At 34.2% G+C, this 20,643-nt stretch overlaps 1 protein-coding gene across 1 annotated transcript in view; it reads left to right on the plus strand.

The window, feature by feature from the left end:
• Nucleotides 1-310: 310 nt before the first annotated feature.
• The window catches only part of Trdn (triadin), a 101,672-nt gene continuing 81,339 nt past the window's right edge, over nucleotides 311-20,643 (plus strand). Inside the window, exon 1 of the mRNA XM_013035108.1 lies at nucleotides 311-657. Coding sequence (XP_012890562.1) covers nucleotides 636-657 — 22 coding nt within the window. The 5' untranslated portion in view covers nucleotides 311-635. The remainder of the gene's footprint in view (nucleotides 658-20,643) is intronic.

A 20,643-nucleotide genomic window follows, 5' to 3' on the forward strand; every position in this document is an offset into this window, starting at 1 on the left:
GCCTCTGGGAGACATTACTGGACCCTCCCCATCCAAATAAGGCAGAAAGGAATGTTCTGAGCATTAGGGCACTAAGAATAAATCTGTGCTACCACGGATAAGATTACTTTCAACTCTATTTCATGTTTTCTGACACAGACCATAAGGTCTGTAATTATCTTAGAGAAGCTGCGGGGGCTTAGACAGAACTTTTTAGTTCCTTTGCCTTTTGTGTGTGTGTGTGTGTGTGTGTGTGTGTGTGTGTGTGTGTGTGTGTGGCCTTTTGGATGTTGAAGTGTGTGTGTGTGTGTGTGTGTGTGTGTGTGTTCCCCTAGAGTGCCAGGAAAAAAAAGTGCTGAGGAGTCCTAGGGAGATGAGGCTATTTTTGTTCGAAGCTGATACTTCTAGCTGAGCCACAAGTGCTTCTTGGGAAGGGCTGAGGTTGTTTCCAGGGGGAGAACTCTGCAGAGAAGAGGCAAAGTTCAACAGGACAACAAAGAAGCAGCAGAAACAGCCAGAAAATAATAATAATAATAACGGAGAGCCCTCCTCACATTTTCACACAGAACCCTCTACCAGAGTTCTCAAATCCTAAAGTACTTCGCAAAGTGCCACTTGACAGGAACTTTTCACCCGACTCAATTTCTACGACCACCATGACTGAGATCACTGCTGAAGGTACTGCAACCGTTTTCCAATAGAATCACGCAGGGGGGAGAGTGTATCAGCTGGCAGCCGCAGGGACTACCTTGCTTCCATTGAAAATGTTGCTTTCAGGTAATTATCTTATTTAGTGATTCTACACAGGAGCTTGGAAGTGAATTTGGGAGCTGAAAGACTATTAGATCAGTATGTTGGGGGAGCAAGAAGAGATTTGTCTGAAATTTTGCTGTGGAAACTGTTCTCTGCTATAGCCAAGGCTCCACTGGTTAACAGTTGTCACTCACACCTCTATAAATAGCTATGGTCAGGAAACACGATGGCTGATTTCTTTGCTAGTAAAGGTGGCAAACTTGCTATAGATAGAGGTTGTCATAAACTCAAAATATTACATTATATATAAACTTCAAAATACGACTGTGAGCAATTTTGCTTTATTGCTAGAGATATCTTAATTAAGTTGGTCTTTCTTTCTCAGAGTGCATACATATATAAAAATAACATGTGTACATGAGGTTTATTTGCAACTGATAATGCTCTGATAAAAATTCTACCTGTTACTATTATTTATGGATACCCAGAGACAATGTCGGCAAATTTACAAACTTGCCAATCCAACTAGAAAATAATGCATTTAAGTGATACAATTCTCATTCTTTATATAAACTCGTATCTCTTCTTTGTTCTCCAAATGGTGAAATCAGTAAAATTTCTTTTTTTAGTACTAATACTGAAAAGCTGAAGCACATAATTTTTAAATTACTTAATCAGAGTAACAAATCATGTTATACAGATATTCACATGTACTTTATTAGTTTTTGCAATAAGGGAATGTTTAAAAATAAAATATTTCAAATGCAGCAATACTCTGGTTCTAATTGTGATAAAAATTTGAGAAGTGGATCTAAAATTTGTTTCTGACAGCTGTAAGCAAAACAAGACAGGTGGTACTTTTGACAGCTTCCAAGTTTAATGCTGTGCTGGTTTGTTTTTAATCAGACAACTGAAAAACAGAATATGTGAATTTTGTCTTTTGGGGTGGAAATTAGTGTGGCTCCTGAGTAATTTCTGTTATAGAATTTTAGTCAATATTTACAAGAAACATTACTTTTTTATGTAGTTTCTGTGAAGAAATTAGTTTGGCACTGTAACTTAGTAACACTGATTACTGTGAAATTTGTATGTTAGGCATTTTGTTTAGAACCTGATGTATATTTATTTAAGTTTCACATTACTCAACTAAATAAAATTATTATCTCTATTTAACAAAACAAGAAACCATAACATAGATGTTCTGTGACTTATTCAAGGCTACAGCCCAGTCAATATTTGAAGTCCACTCTTTAAATTTAGTGTTCTTTTTTTTTCTAAAGGGGAATATCAGGTGTCTGTTTAACAATTTTAGTTCAGAACTGATAAACTATTTGCAAATAGTATTTTTCTTGTCCTTCAGATATTCTGTGTGTTAGTTTATCTTGAAGAGAGCTGTCTATAAACATTTCTTGCTTATCCCTGCACAAGTTAAGATCCCTATGAGCATGCTTCCTTACCTCGGTGCACAGCATGAATAGCCAGCTGATTCAAGAGGTCAGTTGGCCAAAATATTTTTGGCTCGCCTATGTATTATACTCTGAAGACCTTTGCAATTGATCTATAAAACATTTAATGAGTAATTTCCTGATTTAAGAATGGAATTTTTGTTTAAAGGGTCATTGAAGATTTTTAGGAGTGACTCATTTAAAAACCACCAAAATTAATAATGCTAAAAATAAAAACATCATCTAATAGGTAAATGGTGATTATTTCCCACTGCTCAGTCTTCATAATGTATAGAGTTGATGCCATTTGATCATCTATGATACATTTATTCCATTTCTGAAATGATTTGTCAATTATACTTCTCAGATTAAATTTAGATAGCTCAATGACTTGATATTTTAAAGTTGGTACAATAGTCATGCTCTGTGGATATACAAAGGTTAGAGCAGATTCTTGTACTACCCACATTTTATTTTTACTTTGTGATTCACATTTTGTGCCTTACCTGCAATAAAAGGTACATTTTTGTGCCAAATCTTGGTACAGGCTATTTCCTCAGCCTGACATAGTGTTTCTTTTCATCTGCTTATTTCTTTGGTCACTATCTTTAGAGAAATCGCTGAAATGAAAGCTCTTCATCAGTTGTCCTGTGCCATCTACCCATTGCTTTTTCCATTCATTTATCACCAAACAGCAAAAAGTATGTAGTACTAAAGCAAGTAAGAGCTAGAGCAGCACCTTGGAAGTCCAGGCTCACATTGTTTTTATGGCTCTTCCATGGCTATTGGTAATTATGTGTGGATTCTTTGTAATTCATGTCTTATCCCAGTCCTTATTCAACTAAAGTCCCTGATGTATCTATAAACTTTCCAAGCCCTACATGTGGGTTTCTACTGCATATTATAAGCTGGATTATTTCCTCTGATGGAAGAAAGGAAATAATGCTAGACATAGAAATGTGTTTTCCGTACTGTGCAATGGGTAAACTACAACTAGGACACAGGTAAACCCCAAAGATTTTAGGGTAACAACACTGTTGATTCTGGTCATCTCAAATTAACAAAGATAATTAAAATGACAATAACAATAGCAACTCATATCTACTTTGAAGACTTCAAATATTAATTAATTGTTTAATGCTCCCAGCATCTAAAGTAGATACTCTTATCCTGAGTATTTATAGAATTTGAAGCCAAGATTTAGAGAGGTTTAGTAATGTACATGAATTCCCATAGCTGAGATTCACATCTAGGCCTCAACGTGTGAGAAATATAGTTACCTTAGTGTCACTGGGTGGTTGTGGCTTTCCTACAATAGGCCCCATGCTACATTGGGTAAGTTAGATCAGGCCCCAAGACTGGATTAGACTCAAACAGGACTCAGGGCTGGGACTATCAATATCTCTCAATTCTTCTTCCAGAAACCCCACCATTCTTAAGTGACAAAATCAGAGAGAGGTTCATGCAAACTTTCAACCACTTTAATAAATGTGTCTATTGAAATTTCTACTTAACAGCAAATAGAACTATGCAAAAGTACCTTTGAATAAGTTCAATAATGAAACAAAGTTTAGCTAGCTTTTATTTACTCTGTGGAAAACATAGTGTGATGTTTTTATTGAGTTGGTAAAATATATAAAAAATTTTCAAATGCTCATTAACTAAAAATAAAGTCATAAATAGTATGTTATACCTTATACTAATACTTATAAAATACATTTCCTGAGGATCTCTACTTAAATAAATAGAACACTTAAAAGAAGAAAGACACTTAAATATTTAAAAACTCTCAACTTCCAAACTATTATATAATTATAGGATTCAACAGAACTTATTGCACTATATATAATTTTTTATTATTATATGAATATTATTTCACTGCTTCTATGATAACTATTATGACATTCTTTTTAATATTCAAAATTTAGGACAAAGCCAGGAGTAGTGGTGCAGGCCTATAATCTCAACATGAGGAAGGCTGAGGCAGGAAGATATAGAGTTCAAGTCCACCCTGGACTTAAACTTGACTAGAGAGGGCAAAATGTGTTCTGTTCAGTTTTCATTGGGGAAGGAATGTAGGATGTAATGCTAGATTCTAGCACGACTAAGCTAAAATTTAATTTTTAATCCCAGGAATACATTTTAAAATTGACACTAAAAGCCAGTAAATTTGGTGGATAACTATGACAATAGAAGGCACAGTGTGAAAGATTTGTGCCCAGGTTGTTTAATGAGAAGACTATTTCCCTTGCATTATACTGCACTTGAAGACCATGCATAGATCTAGAGTCAAAAGCCATAAAAAGGCAAATTGTTGGTGAAATATAATCAACCAACTGGTAAGTGTAGCCAGAACTGATGCATAAGGCTGAGAAGATCAAGGAAAACAAAGGGAGAGGGACAGGGAGAAGGACAGGGAAAAGGAAAGGGAGGGAGATACCAAACAAAAGAAATGAAGAAACAAAAAACAAAAAGGACAAGTACAAAGGGAAAATAAAATAGCCTCCAATTTGGAAGGAGAAGAGTTATGGACACTCAAACTCCAGGCTATGTGAACTATTAAATAACAAACAACCCAGTTATTCAAATAATACTAGAAGCATAAAGAGGTATCAACATACAAGGTAACTAATAGATCAAGAGAAAAATAGACTCATGGATTATTGGGTTATGAGTCAAATGGGCTTAAACACATTCCAATAATGTAATTGAAAAATTTGACATACTGCAGATGTTACATAATACTTGTCAATTATTATCCTGCTTTGTTTCATTTTTTTCTGAGAACACTGACCATATTGTGGCTCTGTTTTCAGATAACTTATAATTTGAGGACACATAGTCAAGTGTATGTGGATGAGATGATGTGGTGTTTATAATTCTAAGTCATGTATCAGCAGGGTACATGAGGTTTGATTGGGGGTCCGGATTGACTATGACTTGAATCTGTTGGGCCTAGTGATGGGCATATGGATATTTTCTTATGTATTCTGTCTACTTTTGTGGATATTCAAATGTTTCCATGAGAAAGATTTCTTACAAAATGGTATTTCCAGTAAGATAACTTTTAATTAACATTTTTCTTTTCATAGAGAACATAGTTCAGAAAATCCACTGGTCATTAAACTTATTTGGTATGTGCAAATTATTCAATTTAATTTTCTGCTATTATTGGGGGAAATAACATACACATCTATTGGACTTAAGTGGCCAGAAACACACTGTAGTTTTCTAACAACAGAATAAAAAATAAGTATTTAAAAACATATAACCTAGAGGAGAATCTTATCAAAGTCATAATGGAAATTCCTTAGAGAATGTGGCAGAATTACTTTGTTGTTTGTTTTTGGTGGTATTGGGGTCTGAGGAAAGGACTCATGGTTTCTAAGTTGGTGCTCTACCACTTTAGCTACACCTACAGCCTATTTTACCTTGATTAATTTAAAATTAGAGTCCTGCTTTCTCCATTAGTGGGACTAGAATGTGATCCTGCCATTTATAATTCTTACAGTCACTGGGAGGAGAGGCCTGTACACCATGCCTAGATTTTTTCATTGAGATGATAGTCTCCTAAACATTTTGTTCAGACTAAGCTCAAACTATGATCTCCTTGCTTTCCGCCATCCAAGTAGCTAAGATGATACGTGTGTGCTACTGAACTTGACTGTGCAAGAATTAGTTCAATTGTCGTTAATGCAAAAACCTGACAACAATTAAAAAACTTGGAAAGAACTATTTAAAAAATTAAAGAGTTAATATGATACAAGAAAGACAACTGTAAAAATGCTATATCCTGTCAAGATATTAGTTATCATGTTTCAGTTCTACTAAAAAATATCACAGAAACTCTAAATGCGGTGTCATTTAAACCTGATCAATCTAACTCTATGTCTTATTGTTCTAGTTGAATTAAGAGAAAGGTTAAAAAAAAAAAGCAGACTATGAAGAACAGTGGTGTATATTGCACTGATACTCCAAAGATGAACTAATGGCAGAATGAGGTGGCCTTGAGAATTAAAAAGCATTTCTCATCATAGGTACCAGAGTGCCTTCAACTCCTTAATACTACTTTCTCTCATACATACACACACACACACACATATATATAATCAACACAAATATGCTTTTAAAGAATTTTTGAGTATAAATTAGAAACCTTAAGGTAAAAAAAAGTCAGTGTTACAGGACTAATGACATTGCTTCATCCTTATATAGCCTTTAGAGAATTAAAGAACCCATTCATGAGCAGAGCCAAAACACAGTGTTTGAACCTTGTTTACTCATGAATAAATATGACCAGAGGAATGTCTCTGGCTTATTATACTATGCTAATTGAAAATCAAGTCTATGCACTTAAAATTGAACAAGTCCTTACGATGCAAAATCTGTGGAGCAAATGAACAGAGAATATACACTGAAAATTTCCTGGTTTTATTTGTAATAGCTGCTCATTTAATTCTCCACTCCACAATCACAACATTCATGGGAAACATTGTTTATCAATTGAGTATTTTTTTCCTTTTGGTCATCATTTTGACCATTTTTTCAGAATTATGCTACTTTTACAATGTAAAAATGAATTGAAACTGCTCAGCAATTACACTAAAGGTGTAGATATCCTTACAGATGTATTAATTGTTAATCAGGTAACAGTACTTCATATTTGGGAAACACAAAGTGTTAGGGCAGATAAGCAATTTGAAAAGCAATTTGAAAACTATCTACATTGACCTTTGGGATGAATATGACAATTTGAGGAGAATGCTTAAATCATTAGGCTTTTCCCACTAAAATACCGGACTTTTACTTAGTTGGATCTTAAACCCAGTATTAAAACATTGCCACTTTCTTTTCTTTCTCCAAATAAAAAGTAACCTTTTTTGTGGATACATTGTATTATATATAATACTATGTAAATATACTATGTACATTATATATGCGATATAGACAAACATGCGTATTTCCTAATTTTTAAAACTCAAAATAGGGCCATACTTTCACCTGGAAATTATAAACTATAATTTCATACAACATTAAGAGTTTCTGAAAGTTTATAGAGTTTCTGGAAAATTCATTAAGGTTAATTTTCTTGTTCTTTCTTCTTCCTGTTTAGTGTGATTGGTGGGCACAATGACTCCCAGCAAGATTTATTGAGTGTCAGCTAAACCTTCATTGCCCCAAGTATGGGCTGTACAGAGCTAGGAAAACTTCTTAGTCCAGAATGATAGTAATTTCCATCTTCAAAGCAAGTTAAAATGAATATTCCTTGCAAATGTGTGATGAATAAAGTTCTGCTTCTCTCTATGCAAGTTGTATTTTCTAAACATCAAACATCTCTGCCTGAAGTAAGCTGTCAAAGACACCAAATTTACAATTTTGAGAGATACTTTGGTATGCAAATGAGCTGTTTCCTCATAAACTGCAGAGCCCACCTCTATTACATTTAAACATATGCAGCTTAAATATTTTCTAATTTGATAGCTGTGGCAGAGGCTGGTTCACATGCTCTTTATCTAAGCAAGTTAAAGATCTAATCTTTTAACTTATAAAAGATACGAAGACAATTTGCATATAGCAACTTGTTCTTTACAGGAGAAACTTGGTTTTATTCAGACAGCATGAGGCTCCAATTATCATGAGAAGCTGGATTGATCTTTGCTATTCATTTATGGAATCATTTTCTTCTCCGTGATCCAGCTTGCTGAAATGTAGAAAAACAAAACAAAGGGAAATTTCTTAATATTTCAAACTTCATTTCTTCATTTTAGTAATGTCCTGGTTACAGGTAAGTTTGTGAATATGAAAAAGGTGGTTTCAATTTATTTAGGCTATCAAAATACAGCCAAGCTTCTCTGGAAGAGTCATTGCTGCCTTTTAAAATAAAAGTATCATGTGACTGGGGGAACTTTCTGTTTGAAGTAGACATTTGATATAATGTCAAGAAAGAAATGACAAATATAAAATGACACTTTGACATTTAGTGCCTAAGCTATTATTTTTTATCATGATTATTCTTATTTTACTTAAATATGATTGCCTGGGAGGGGCACACTGTACAATCTATGAATGACTACAGATCATTTACTGTCAAGCTTTAGAATTTAAATTTGCAGAAGTATCCAGCAATACATTTAGAGAAGTGCAAATTATTCTTACTTGAAATATAACACAATTTTAGATCCTATAACACATTTAATATTAATGCAGAACTATAAAGCAATATTTCATGTGAGAGGTTCATTTGTATGTAAAATTTTAGCACCTTTTATTAACCCAGGCTAAATATCAAACCATGGAACACAAAGATGAACAATAAACAAAGTATCTGCTTAGTATATTGATAGAGAAAACAACAAACAAATATGATACAAATGATGACTGAATAGATTTGTATAGTTTTGTTAAATAGCATCATATGATATTCTTAAATTTTATGATAGGTGAGCACATGTTCTAACTTCCTGAAAATAGTTTGGGGGTGAATAAAGACTGTTATTCTTTGACAATTCCAGTTTGCAACAAAATGACATTACCAGGAAGGTCAAATAGTTGGCCAGATGTAAAGGATCAAGAATAGGTTTGATCAGCCTAGCTATGCTGAAAAGATAGATGGTGGCTGAGATTCAGGAGTCTGTGGAATGAAGTCTTTGGCAGAAAAGAATTTGGGTAAAAGTCTTTATTTAAATATTCTATTTTTATTGAAGCATTCTATTGCTATAATGTTGCTACTTGCAACCTGGAACCACAAGATGGGATGCTGGAGCCGATCAAATGAGAATAGACAGAGAGAGTAAAGCAAGCAGGAACCAATGAGTCAAGGCTAACCTGCTCTTGGATCCTGACCCTTGAGTAAACAGGTCTGTTTATTTAGTTCAATACAGGGTAGGTTACTATAAGTACAAGCAGAAAACAAGGTATCAGTCTATCTTGTGGTTACAACCCCTTATTGTTAGGTGGTGGGGTGAAGTGATGAACATTTAACTATAACACAAACTTTCATCTTAGGCTCAGTGTCTCAAACTTTATAGAGTTCAAACAACTCTAACTTAAATATCCTCCAGTTAATAGTCACTGACACATTGGTTTTGTCTTGTCTGTTTGAGCTTTCCAGGCTCCAGTTCTCAGCCTTCTGAATACTGACAAGGCAGCATTCTCTAACCTCTTAACTCTTTCCTAGTCCTGCAACTCAGCCTCAAGCATTCCTTACACTAGACTATTAAGAGATCTGGTTGTTTCATGTTCCTCATTAATTTTTGATAGATTGTTACTGTTTCTTAAATTTCATTTCTCTATGTGAGTGTTCTCCTATGGAGGATACCCACTGCAGAAGCCTCTTACCTCTCTTTGAGCTGAGTGTGTATATGCTCCATTTCCAACTCATAAAGAAATAATGAAATACCATTCCATAGGTAATCATTACATTTTCTTACAAACCCACAATGAAAAAATAGCTTTTAAAGAAAAATGGATGTAATTGTCCCCAGAATTGGTCTGTTAAGCTTTTGGTCTTGTGAAGTCATTGATCTTATAAAGTTATTACATTAGGAATTGACATAATGGAAGAGATGTTCGGAATATGCCCTTAATCATGGAATGGGTGGCATGGTTCATAGAATAAAGCTTAGAAGATTTGAGTGGGATTACATAAGGTTTCAAAAAAGACTGGATTAAAGTAATATAAGCTGTATAGCTCTTGGGGGTAATAAGTAGCAGATCGGACATCAGAAAGTTTTACTATCTCTTCAATTAAGTTCACTATGTATTTTTACATTGTTTCTGCCCAGATGTCCTTGTATTTGAATGTCTTGAAATTTCTGACTAAAATGTTCATTATGACCATTATGTAGCATGGGTCCTCACGTCTGAGTGACCTAGGCCCTTTATCCAGTTGTTTTGCAGCCCAGTGTTTTAATCTCCTTTCCATATTTCACAATTACCTGTGATAGATAGGAGCCAAACTGCTGTAAAGAATATTCATTCTTAACACTTCTTTGTATTTAGTTTGGGAAAGTGCTTTTGCAAACATTATTTTAAGTCCGGGAAAGAAATATGAAACATGCAGACATCTGGCTTCAAGAAAAGATGAAACAAATGTATAAACAATTATCTGTAATAAGGCTGGCAATTATAACTCCCCAAATGAGGTACAAACAAATTGTAAGTAAAGGTTGTGAGAAAGACTTTTTTATTTCTTATATTAAAAGTTTAAAGGCAATATAAAGCATTTTTGCATATTAAACAATGAGGAAATAAATTAATATAACAAATAGTCAATTATTAAGAGACATGATTATCAGAAAATTAAAAAAAGAGAGAAAGAGAAATGAAGTAAGTAGTTCACAGACTACCATAAAGTAGTGGAACTGGAGTTAAATCTTGAAGAAAGTTTTCAAATGAAAGAGTTCTACTATGGATGAAAAAGCAAAATTAACAGTGTTAACGACATCCCTAGATGCTTAAGGCTCCAGCATATTTTATTTAACAAATGATTATTTTTTTAGTAAATTGATAATCTCACCTTTTAAAACATTTATTTTTATCTTTGATTTTGATTTATGTTTATTTTATCTTTGAATGGACATTTAATAAAGCAGTATATGAACACAATGAATCTTGATTGATATAACCCCTTTCATCTCCCCCATACTTTTCAATGCCCCCCACCCTCAATTTTCTTAATTTTGTAGAATATGCATTGATTTCTCTCTTCCCCCCTCTTCCTGGTGCTTAGCATCTGGGCTTGGTTGCTGTTCCTGAACCCTTTTTATTCAAGGCTAGCACTCTACCACTTGAGCCACAGCGACTCTTCTGAATTTTTCTGTGATTAATTGGAGATAAGTGTCTCATAGACTTTCCTGCCCAGGCTGGCTTTGAACCACAATCCTTGAGTCTCAGCCTCCTGAGTATTACATGTGTGATTACAAGTAGGATTACAAGTGTGAGCCACTGGTGCTACGCTTGCATTGATTTTTGTAAGTGCATTTCACCCAGTTTAACCTCTTTTAAAAAAAAATTGGAGGAGACACCCTCCAATGCCCTTATATCCTGGAGAATATAATTAATAACCAGTAGCAAACTTCACCCATAATTATACTCCACAAAAATTCTCCTTTAGGATACTAAACTTCATCTCAGTTAACAATCAACAAGAACAGAAGACAAAGTTTAACCCAGATGCTAGTGGTAATTTTGAGGGAACTGGAATCAAAATATTCCGTGATGAGAATCTTTAAGCTTAGCTAGCTTTCATTTTATATACAAGATTCATTTTAGGCCAATATAAGGGATTTGGATTCATGAGATGGTTATTTTAATATTCCCAGGTTCAGAGTCAGAAAATCAAATATGACCATCTAATTCCATCCATGTTAAAAAGTTATTTGGGTACAATAAAATACTTGATGAAATCTAAGTACATTTGTATGCTTTGGGGAAGTGCAAGCAGGTACTTCCTTGTTTAGCTCTTTTTCTTGAACAGTTATTTCTTTTCTTTACCTAGTTAAAGGACATATCTTTAAATAGTTCTTAATGCCATGTATTAATATTGCTGTCATTCTCTCAGGAAACATCTACTTGGGTTTTTTACTTCTTCTCTTCCTGTTTTTAGATCTAAAGCTGTTTTATGAAAAGGTGGTCATTTCATAGAGTTAATTTGATCTTCTTCATGCTCATCTTGCTAACTTAAACTCTAAAAAAATGTTTCTATTTTCAATTAAATGGAAGGAAGTTTCATTGAAGTGGAAAGCTTAACTGTCTCAATGAGTAAGAAAAGATGGATTAAAAGAATAAAATCCTATTTACTACTCATTGCCTTTAAAAATGAAAATGAGAAAAATGCTACTCATGATAAACTGTGAAGGTCATGAGTTCAATACCCATTTTTTTCATTTGAAATAGAATGCACATAAGATTTTTAGATATATGAACACTGGGAAATCTGGGATAAATTAAAGTCTCCTAGAACAAATGTTCACAAAATGTGGATTCCAGCACAGCAAAATCAACAGTAATTATACCAGAAAATCAAATATAGTTGCACATGGACTCAGAAAGCCAGTTTTCTAGTTAGAAATCTACCACTTCTCTTATAATTAGTTTAGTTAGAGTCACTTTAACTTATTTTTAAAAATTTCACAAATGGATATTTGAAAATATTAAGAAAGAGAGGTCATTTATAGGTATTTATTTCTCTTAAATATCTTTACAGTTAGCTTGCATCAATTTAATGACCATTTATGAAACAGAAAGTATGACTCATTCTATAATCAATGGCATTGCAAATGCATTTATCATGGGCACAATATAAGATACCTATGATTTACTCTGTCTAGAAGATTATATGGTGAACCCTAAAAGTTCTCTGTAACTCACATACTGAAAACCTTGCCCTTCTTCAAAGTAGTTACTTTTCATTTTCCCTAGCTTACACCCACCATGAAGCCATCTATTCCTCTGGAGAAAAAAATATTAATTGAAAGCTGACACTGCTGTGATTTTAAAAATCAGGTCAGAGATTAATTTCATGGAACCCATAGTTATGTCAGCGAAACATGACCTTTTTGAGGTAGGTGAGAGATGTGTGATCCCCATGCTGCCTGTTCAACTAAAATAAATGCCTGTCTTTCATATTCTGACTCTGAGACATTCTTTCCCCTAGGACTTCAAAAATATTCTTGTATGAAGTTCTTGCAGATTTTTTGACTTCTAACACAATTCTTTTGCTTAAACAGCTTCCAAGTAAGAGCAATTAAAGGAAAAGGGTCATCAGGGGGTGAGACAGAGGAAGAAGATATGACAAATGTGGTTAATTAAAATGTTGGAAATAATAAAATTTAGACAACAAAACTTGGTGCTAAGAAAATATAAAGTGAAATTTGTTAGAAAGCAAAATTGCATTCGTGTGATCTGAAAACACTGGATGTCCACAGTAGGATAGAAATATGAGTAATTCTAATATAAAGAAGAAAGTTAAGAGAAAAACCTTCAAAAAAGAGCAATACCAAAATTGTACATGTGAGAAATATTACACAAAAATTTAAAGTATTTATATATTGTAAATGCCTATGCATACATAAGTGCATATATATTAAAAATTGTGATACATAGAATACAATGTAAAATTGAAACTTTTATTGTAGTAAATATTGAGTGTATACAGCATCATCAAGCAGTAGGTAAACCTATTTGAAATTTTTAGTTTTGAAATGTATTTTAGAAAATGTTTAACTATATTAACAAATTTTATAGTAATATTGGGGTAAAATAGTCTATGCACAATATAATTAAATCACTCTCTAAAAAATCTGAAGTTTAGATATAACAGTATTTCATATCAACAGCCAGTAGTAATAGTTTCATTCCAGTATACCTTTGCAAAGGTATTTTGTTCTAAATTTCTATTTTATGTATATTAAACTAACATTAAAAGAGTAAATTTGAGGTAATTCAAAAATAATCAAAACAAACATGAAAAGTATACATTTGTCTGATTTGAGGAGGGGAAAGGGAACAACAAAACACTGAAACAAGGACACAGGATGACCCATATAACACTACGTTGGAAATGAACTTTACAACTTGTGGGGTGTGGAAAAGGAGGTAGGGGAGGGAAGAGATAATGGGAAAACAACAAAGGAGGGGGTAACAATGCTCAAGAAGAAATGAACTCATTACGTTATTCATGTAACTGTAACCCTTCTGTACAGCATCTTTACAATAAGATAAATTTTTTTAAAACCTCAAAGCATTATACCATGGAAACATTCTTAAGTTATTTCAATGGTGGGAATTTGAAGCAAAAGGTGCTTTGTGATTACTCAGACAATCATGTGCCTATAAATTATTAGAGGTCTTGGCAGAACGTAATTTTCATTCAGTGGTTGAGGGAAAGTAATGAGGACCTACCTTCCCACAAAGCTCTGTGATAAGATACTGTTGACCCAGGGACCACACTTGAATAGGTTTTGGTTTCAGTCTCCAGGGCTGCTTTTTTTTTAACTGAAATAAATAAATCAAAGGCTATTCTAGGACAAAAAGGGAAAATTATCACTAATTATTATTACTTGATTTTGAATATCTATGAGCTTGGATGCTGTCCCTCAGCTCTTCAGCTCAAGGCTAGCGCTCTACCACTTGAGCCTCAGTGCCACTTCTGGCCTTTTCTGTTTATGTGGTGCTGAGGAATTGAATCCAGGACCTCAGCATGCAAGGCTAGCACTCTACCACTGAGCCATCTTCCCAGCCCCCTATGTGTCTTTTTTTAAACAAGAAACGTTCACAATGCGAGGCTAATTGTAATATACCCTGTCATATTTACTATGTAAGTGTGATATCAAGTAGTTTCATTTTACATTTTTTAAAAAATCATAAAAATTTATAAAACTTTATATTTGGTGCTCTTTAAAACAGCAACAATTGATTTATCATCAGTTTCTATGGCTATTATTAGGTACTTTGTAGTAGATTTTATAATTCAAAACTAACTAGATATATATCTCTTCAATACTCTGTAAGCTGTTTCTTTGACAGGTGCTGGTGACACACGTTTGTACTCCTAACTGCTCAGGAATCTGAGACCTGAGGGGTCACAATTTGAAACTAATCAAGGAGAAACAAAATTCTTTGGGACTCTATGTCCAATTTAATAACAAAATAGTTGTCTAGAAGTTTGGCTCAGATGAAAAAAAATCACTGTGAGCTAGAGGCTTTGAGTTTAAGAGACAGTACTGACAATAAAAAATACTTTTGCAGAATAAAATAATTGATTCCTTTATACTGTCAATGACATTTAATGATTAATGTGTAAAACAAATGGTATGTTCTGTACTTTTTCCACAGGAATGCTATTCAATTTCGAATTCCTTATAGTAACTAAGAAACCTAAAAAAGTTCAAATATTTATTTATTGATCTGCCAAATCTAAGTTCATTTTCCTCAGAGCAAGAAGTATTTTCTAGTAGATATGTAGACTGAGGATTTTGCTCAGATAAAATTGGTTATAATTCTCAAATCAATGTTTTTTAAAACTATTTTTATTGTAAAAGTGATGTATAGTAATAGGGTTAAAGTTCCATCAGTCATAATGAATTTCTTTTTGAACAGTGTCAACTCTTCCCTCTTTTTCTCTGTTTTCCCCTGCTAACCCCTCTCGCCTACAAGTTGTATAGTTCATTTGCAACATATTGTCTAGAGAATTCACCCTTTGTCCCACCATTTTTGTGTCCTCCCCTGCCCTCCCCCAAAACAAATTAATAAAAAAGACTAAAGGAAAATAAAACAAAGTAGGACACATGTTAGCTTATCACAGAAGTCTTAGTTTAGTTCTAAGAGATTTTCTAATACCTTAGTAAGTGAAGGGTGATGTCATTGCCTTTCCTACCTACTAAATGTACCATTTTCCTAGGTTATTCAATTCATCCACTTTCACCTTTGTGCTATATTGTTATTGGTTTTATTTGTATGATGACAAAAATAGCATGATAATAAAATAGATGAAATTATAGGAATATAGAGTTGGAACAGGTTCAAGGTCAAGCAATTTCATGTTGAAATAAAAGAATTATTTGGTGTTATAAAAGCTTGTATCTGAAAAACTACTTCTGGCCTTCTTCCTGTACCTGACCGGGAATATTTTTTAAACTGTAAGAAATGTCAAAGAAAATGAATATCTATCATACAGTCAAATATTTCCATGCAAAGGCACTTCAATACTTTTCTTAGAAAGCTATTTGTGTCCAACAATACTCTGTGTCCAACAATACTTCTATCAAGACGTCTTTACCTAAATCTCTCTTGTTAACATTCATTCAATACAATTTTCCCTTTTCTTTTTGAACTTGAAAATAGGAGGTCACCATTACTTTTTATAATGACCCTACGTCTTCTGAAACACTAATATTACATCATTCTCTTAACAGTTGACAAAGATAAAGATTTTTTAAAAAATTCTCTATGCATTGTCCATTTTCTTTTGGTCTTTTAGTTACATTAACTCCTAAATTCTAAATATCAAATAGCAATATATTTTTAGAACATGTAGATGTGACATTTCAAAACTAATTGACAAGTAAAGCAAAGATTCTGACTGATCAAGAACTCTACCAAACCAAAAGGAAGAAGAAAGGGCAGCCTCAATACTGTGTTTGTACTTCCTAACTAAATCTTGGCTCTATGTATCAATAATATTTGATAAATGAAAACAGAAAGAAAATGAAATGACAAAGGTATAGAGTGAAAGCTTTCCTCTTCTGCACTTAGAATGTGACTTTCCCACATTTTATTATTTATTTATTTGTTTATTTATTTATTTTTTTGTCGGTCGTGGGGCTTGAACTCTGGGCCTGGGTGCTGTCCCTCAGCTCTTCAGCTCAAGGCTAGCGCTTTACCACTTGAGCCACAGTACCACTTCCAGTTTTCTGAGTGGTTTATTGGAGATAAAAGTCTCACGGTCTTTTGTGCCTGGTCTGGCTTTGAACTGCAATCCTCAGATCTCAGCCTCCTGAGTAGTTAGGATTATAGGCGTGAGCCATCAGTGCCCGGCTTCCCACATTTTATTTTAAAACTACAGGGATTTTGTGTGTGTGTGTGTGTGTGTGTGTGTGTGTGTGTGTGTGTGTGTGTGTGTGTGTGTGTAGTGCTAGTATTAAGGTCTGGGTGCTATTCCTTAGCACTTTCCAGTAAGGACTGGTCTTCTACCATTTGAGTCACAACTCCATTTCCAGCTTTTTGTTTGGTTAATTATAAAAAAAAAAAAGAGTTTCACAGTCTTTCCTGCCCTGGCCAGCTTTGAACTATGATACTCAGATCTCTGTCTCCTGGGTAGGTAGGATTACAGATAAGTTTCTGGTATGGTATCAGATAGGAAATGCAAGTTTCTTATCTTCAACAGAGGGGTTATAAGAATAATTCACACTGTATATTCATGAATATGTCAGAAACTGCCTGACACACATGAGGACAATATAAATATTAATTTCTTTTATTCTTTATTGGTCCAATACTGTGTGAGCTTTAAAGGCTCATTCAACTTTATGGAATATATAAATTGCATATGCACATAACCAAAAATAAATGGAATAATTTTATTTTTGTTTATTTGTTTGTGCCAGTCCTAAGCTTGAACTCAGGATTCCTAAGCTTCTTGTTCCTGGCTACCACTCTTCCACCTGAGTCATGGATCTACTGCTAGCTTTTTGTTGGCCAATTGGAGAGAAGACTTTCAGAGACTTTCCTGCCTAGGCTCGCCTCCAATCACAATCTTCAGGTCTCAGACTTTTGAGTAGCTAGGATTACAGGCATAATTCACTGTTGTCTGGCTAAGATAATTTTCTTTTTGCTCACTCCTGTGTAAATATTCGAATGTTCTTCTCATTTCAGTGGAGATAGTTGTTTTCATGGTTCTCTCCCCTCCCTAATTCAGATCTTATGTGTATAGCATACTTTGTGCTCTACCCATTTCAGTTTTTTGGCTATTCTAAAATTATTAACATTTGCATTTAGCAGATTTAAAATGCATAGTAAATCAATTTTATGCACTTAATTCATGTTTTTCCAATTTCCTTGCACATACAAACCTCTTAGAATCTTACTGGAATTACAAAAATCTTAACTCATACAAATGACTAAAGTAATCCAAATGATCACACACCAGGCCACACTGAAGCCACAATCATACCATATTCATTTCAGCCCCCCCCTTTTTTTTACCATAACTAAGATATGGAATCAACAGAGATGCTCCGCAGTAGATGAATGGATCAAGAAAATGCAGCATAGATACAAAATGGAATTCTATGCTTCCATCAGGAAGAATGACATGGAACTACTTGGAAAAATATATATATATGAAGCAAAGTAAGCCAGACCCAAAGAAACATAGGCTACATGACTTCCCTCATTTGTAATATTTAGAATGTGCCTATAAATCTACAAGTAAACACAATAGATAGTAAAAGTCAAAAAATAACACTTAGACATGATTAATTAAACAGTACTCTACCATTCACATAGTGAGAACAAAGGAAGATATTCTTAGGAGAGGATCACAAGGGCTCCATAGCTATGTGCCTATGATCATATAAAATGATGTTTCTCAAGATGAACTGCAAAAATGGAAACAAGTTTTTTTTTTGTAATGTTTGCGGTTCTTTCCCTTTCTTTTTTCCCTTTGGTTTATTCCCCTTTGTTGCTGTATATGATTTCTGTACACTTTGTCTTGTATATAAGTTTATCTGATTTGGGGAGGGGAAGGGAGAGCAAAGAAATGGTGGGACAAAGAGTGAACCAATCAAACAGTGACACTCAATAGACACTATGTTAGAAATGATCTATACAAATTGAGGGAGAGAGGAATCAGGTGGCAAAAAAAGTGGGAGAAAATGAGGGAGAGGGTGACACTGTTCAAAAAGAAATGTACTCATTTTCTGTTTTATGTAGCTGTAACCATCTGTACATCACCTTTATAATAAAATTTAATAAAATAATCTTCCCAAGGTTAGTTCATTTCAGTAAAACCATGTGTTACTTATCTAGCATATAACAATATTACCAACTTACTAGTTTACAATAGCAAATATTTATTTTCTCACTTTTGGTCAAGAACCTGGGCCTTCTACTTCAGATTCTTTTTCTATGTCTAATCTCCCTTCTTAGATATATTTAGACCCCAGGTGTGCTACCTAAGTGTTCAGATGATCTCCAAGCTCTTTTTCCTTTTTAGTAAATGGAGGAATATATTAGATGTGAGATTCATACAGCCTTGCTCCCAGAAAGTCCCCACACTTGGGTGATAAAGAAAGGGTTTGGGGAAGGAAGTGGAAAGGCACTTTGTGTTTTGGTTCTGAATAACTACTTATACTTCAGAATTCAACCCAATTGTCAGTGTCTGTGAATAACGCTCATCACAAAATCCCATAGAATGTATACATCCCTGTAACATTTGTCACAAATGCATTCACTATTTATGTATAGTAGCTATCTTTGGCTCTATAGCCTTGGCTCAAGGAAGGCAGAGATAATGAAATAACTTTTCTCACCTTTAGAATGAAAGCACCAAGCAGATTACTCAGTTCATGGGCAAATTTCCATGTTTTCAAAACCCATAGTTTGACACTTCATTTTTTTCAACAATTAATTAAATATAATCTGATGGAGTGTTACAACAAACTCCTTATGTCTCCTTGAAAATTTCTCCCTCATGGATAGTATTTAGAATTAGAGGATGTCCAGGGATCTTGCCATTCAATAAATATTTAAGCCACTTAGCAATGGTCATCTCCTGAACTGTCGCAGAAGCACAGAGCAGTTGTCTTCATTGGGAGTCAATCATTGTTACTCTGGAATGGTCACCTAAAAGTGTATTCATTTTAGTGACACTTCAGTAGTGTTTTCTATTTTATAATGGTGCTAGGATTTGAACTCAGGGCCTGTGCCTGCTAGGAAGAGACTGTGCAACTTGAACTTTGGTTATTTTTGAGATTTCTGTTTAACACCAAGATTAATCGAGAACAGCCTCAATGATGACACTGGTATTATATCTCTGTTTCTTGACATAGCTAAGGTGACAGGTGCATGCTATCTGTTGAGATGAGGTCTCATGGGTCTTTTTCCAGAGCTGGCCTCAAACTGTGATCTTCCAGATCACAGGCTCCTGGATAACTAGGATTACAGGCATCAGCCACCATGACAGACAGACAGACAGACACACACACACACACACACACACACACACACACACAAATCTGGCAAGCAAGCACACAGAGCATATATATATATATATATATATATGACACTAAATAATGATGATTATATACTAACAGTAATATTTCACACATACATAATTTACCTGATCCTTTGCCAATTGTCTCAGTTAACTCTTGAAACAAAACTACCGGGAGAGCTTTTAATGTTCACCAGGAACATGAGTACTGGAGGGGTGAATGCCTTGCTTAAAACATGCATCACCTCAGGCTTGTAAATTCAACAGCATTATTTTCCCCTGTAGTTAGTAAATTTTGGCACCTATTAAAACTTATCTCTTTATGGTAAAAGTTGTTGACCTGACTGTATCACTTACATTATATGTTCAGAAAATAATCAGTTTGGGAACCATGAAACAATTTAACAGTAAATGGAAAAAGAGTTTTTAAAGTTTTCTCTGAATTAGAACTTAAGGTATTGGAACTTCTGGGTAAAAATAATACCTCTAAATTGCTTTATTTTTTATTGGGAAGCAAAAATATTTATTTTTAAATTAAATAACTTCTAAAATTTAATTTAAAAATACTTTTTAAGCTGGGCGCTGGTGGCTCACGCCTGTAATCCTAGCTACTCAGGAGGCTGAGATCTGAGGATCGCAGTTCAAAGCCAGCCCCGGCAGGAAAGACCGTGAGACTCCTATCTCCAATAAACCACCAGAAAACCGGAAGTGGCGCTGTAGCTCAAGTGGTAGAGCGCTCGCCTTGAGCTG

Source organism: Dipodomys ordii, unplaced genomic scaffold, assembly GCF_000151885.1.
Source record: "Dipodomys ordii isolate 6190 unplaced genomic scaffold, Dord_2.0 Scaffold204, whole genome shotgun sequence".
In the NCBI taxonomy this organism is placed as follows: domain Eukaryota; kingdom Metazoa; phylum Chordata; class Mammalia; order Rodentia; family Heteromyidae; genus Dipodomys; species Dipodomys ordii.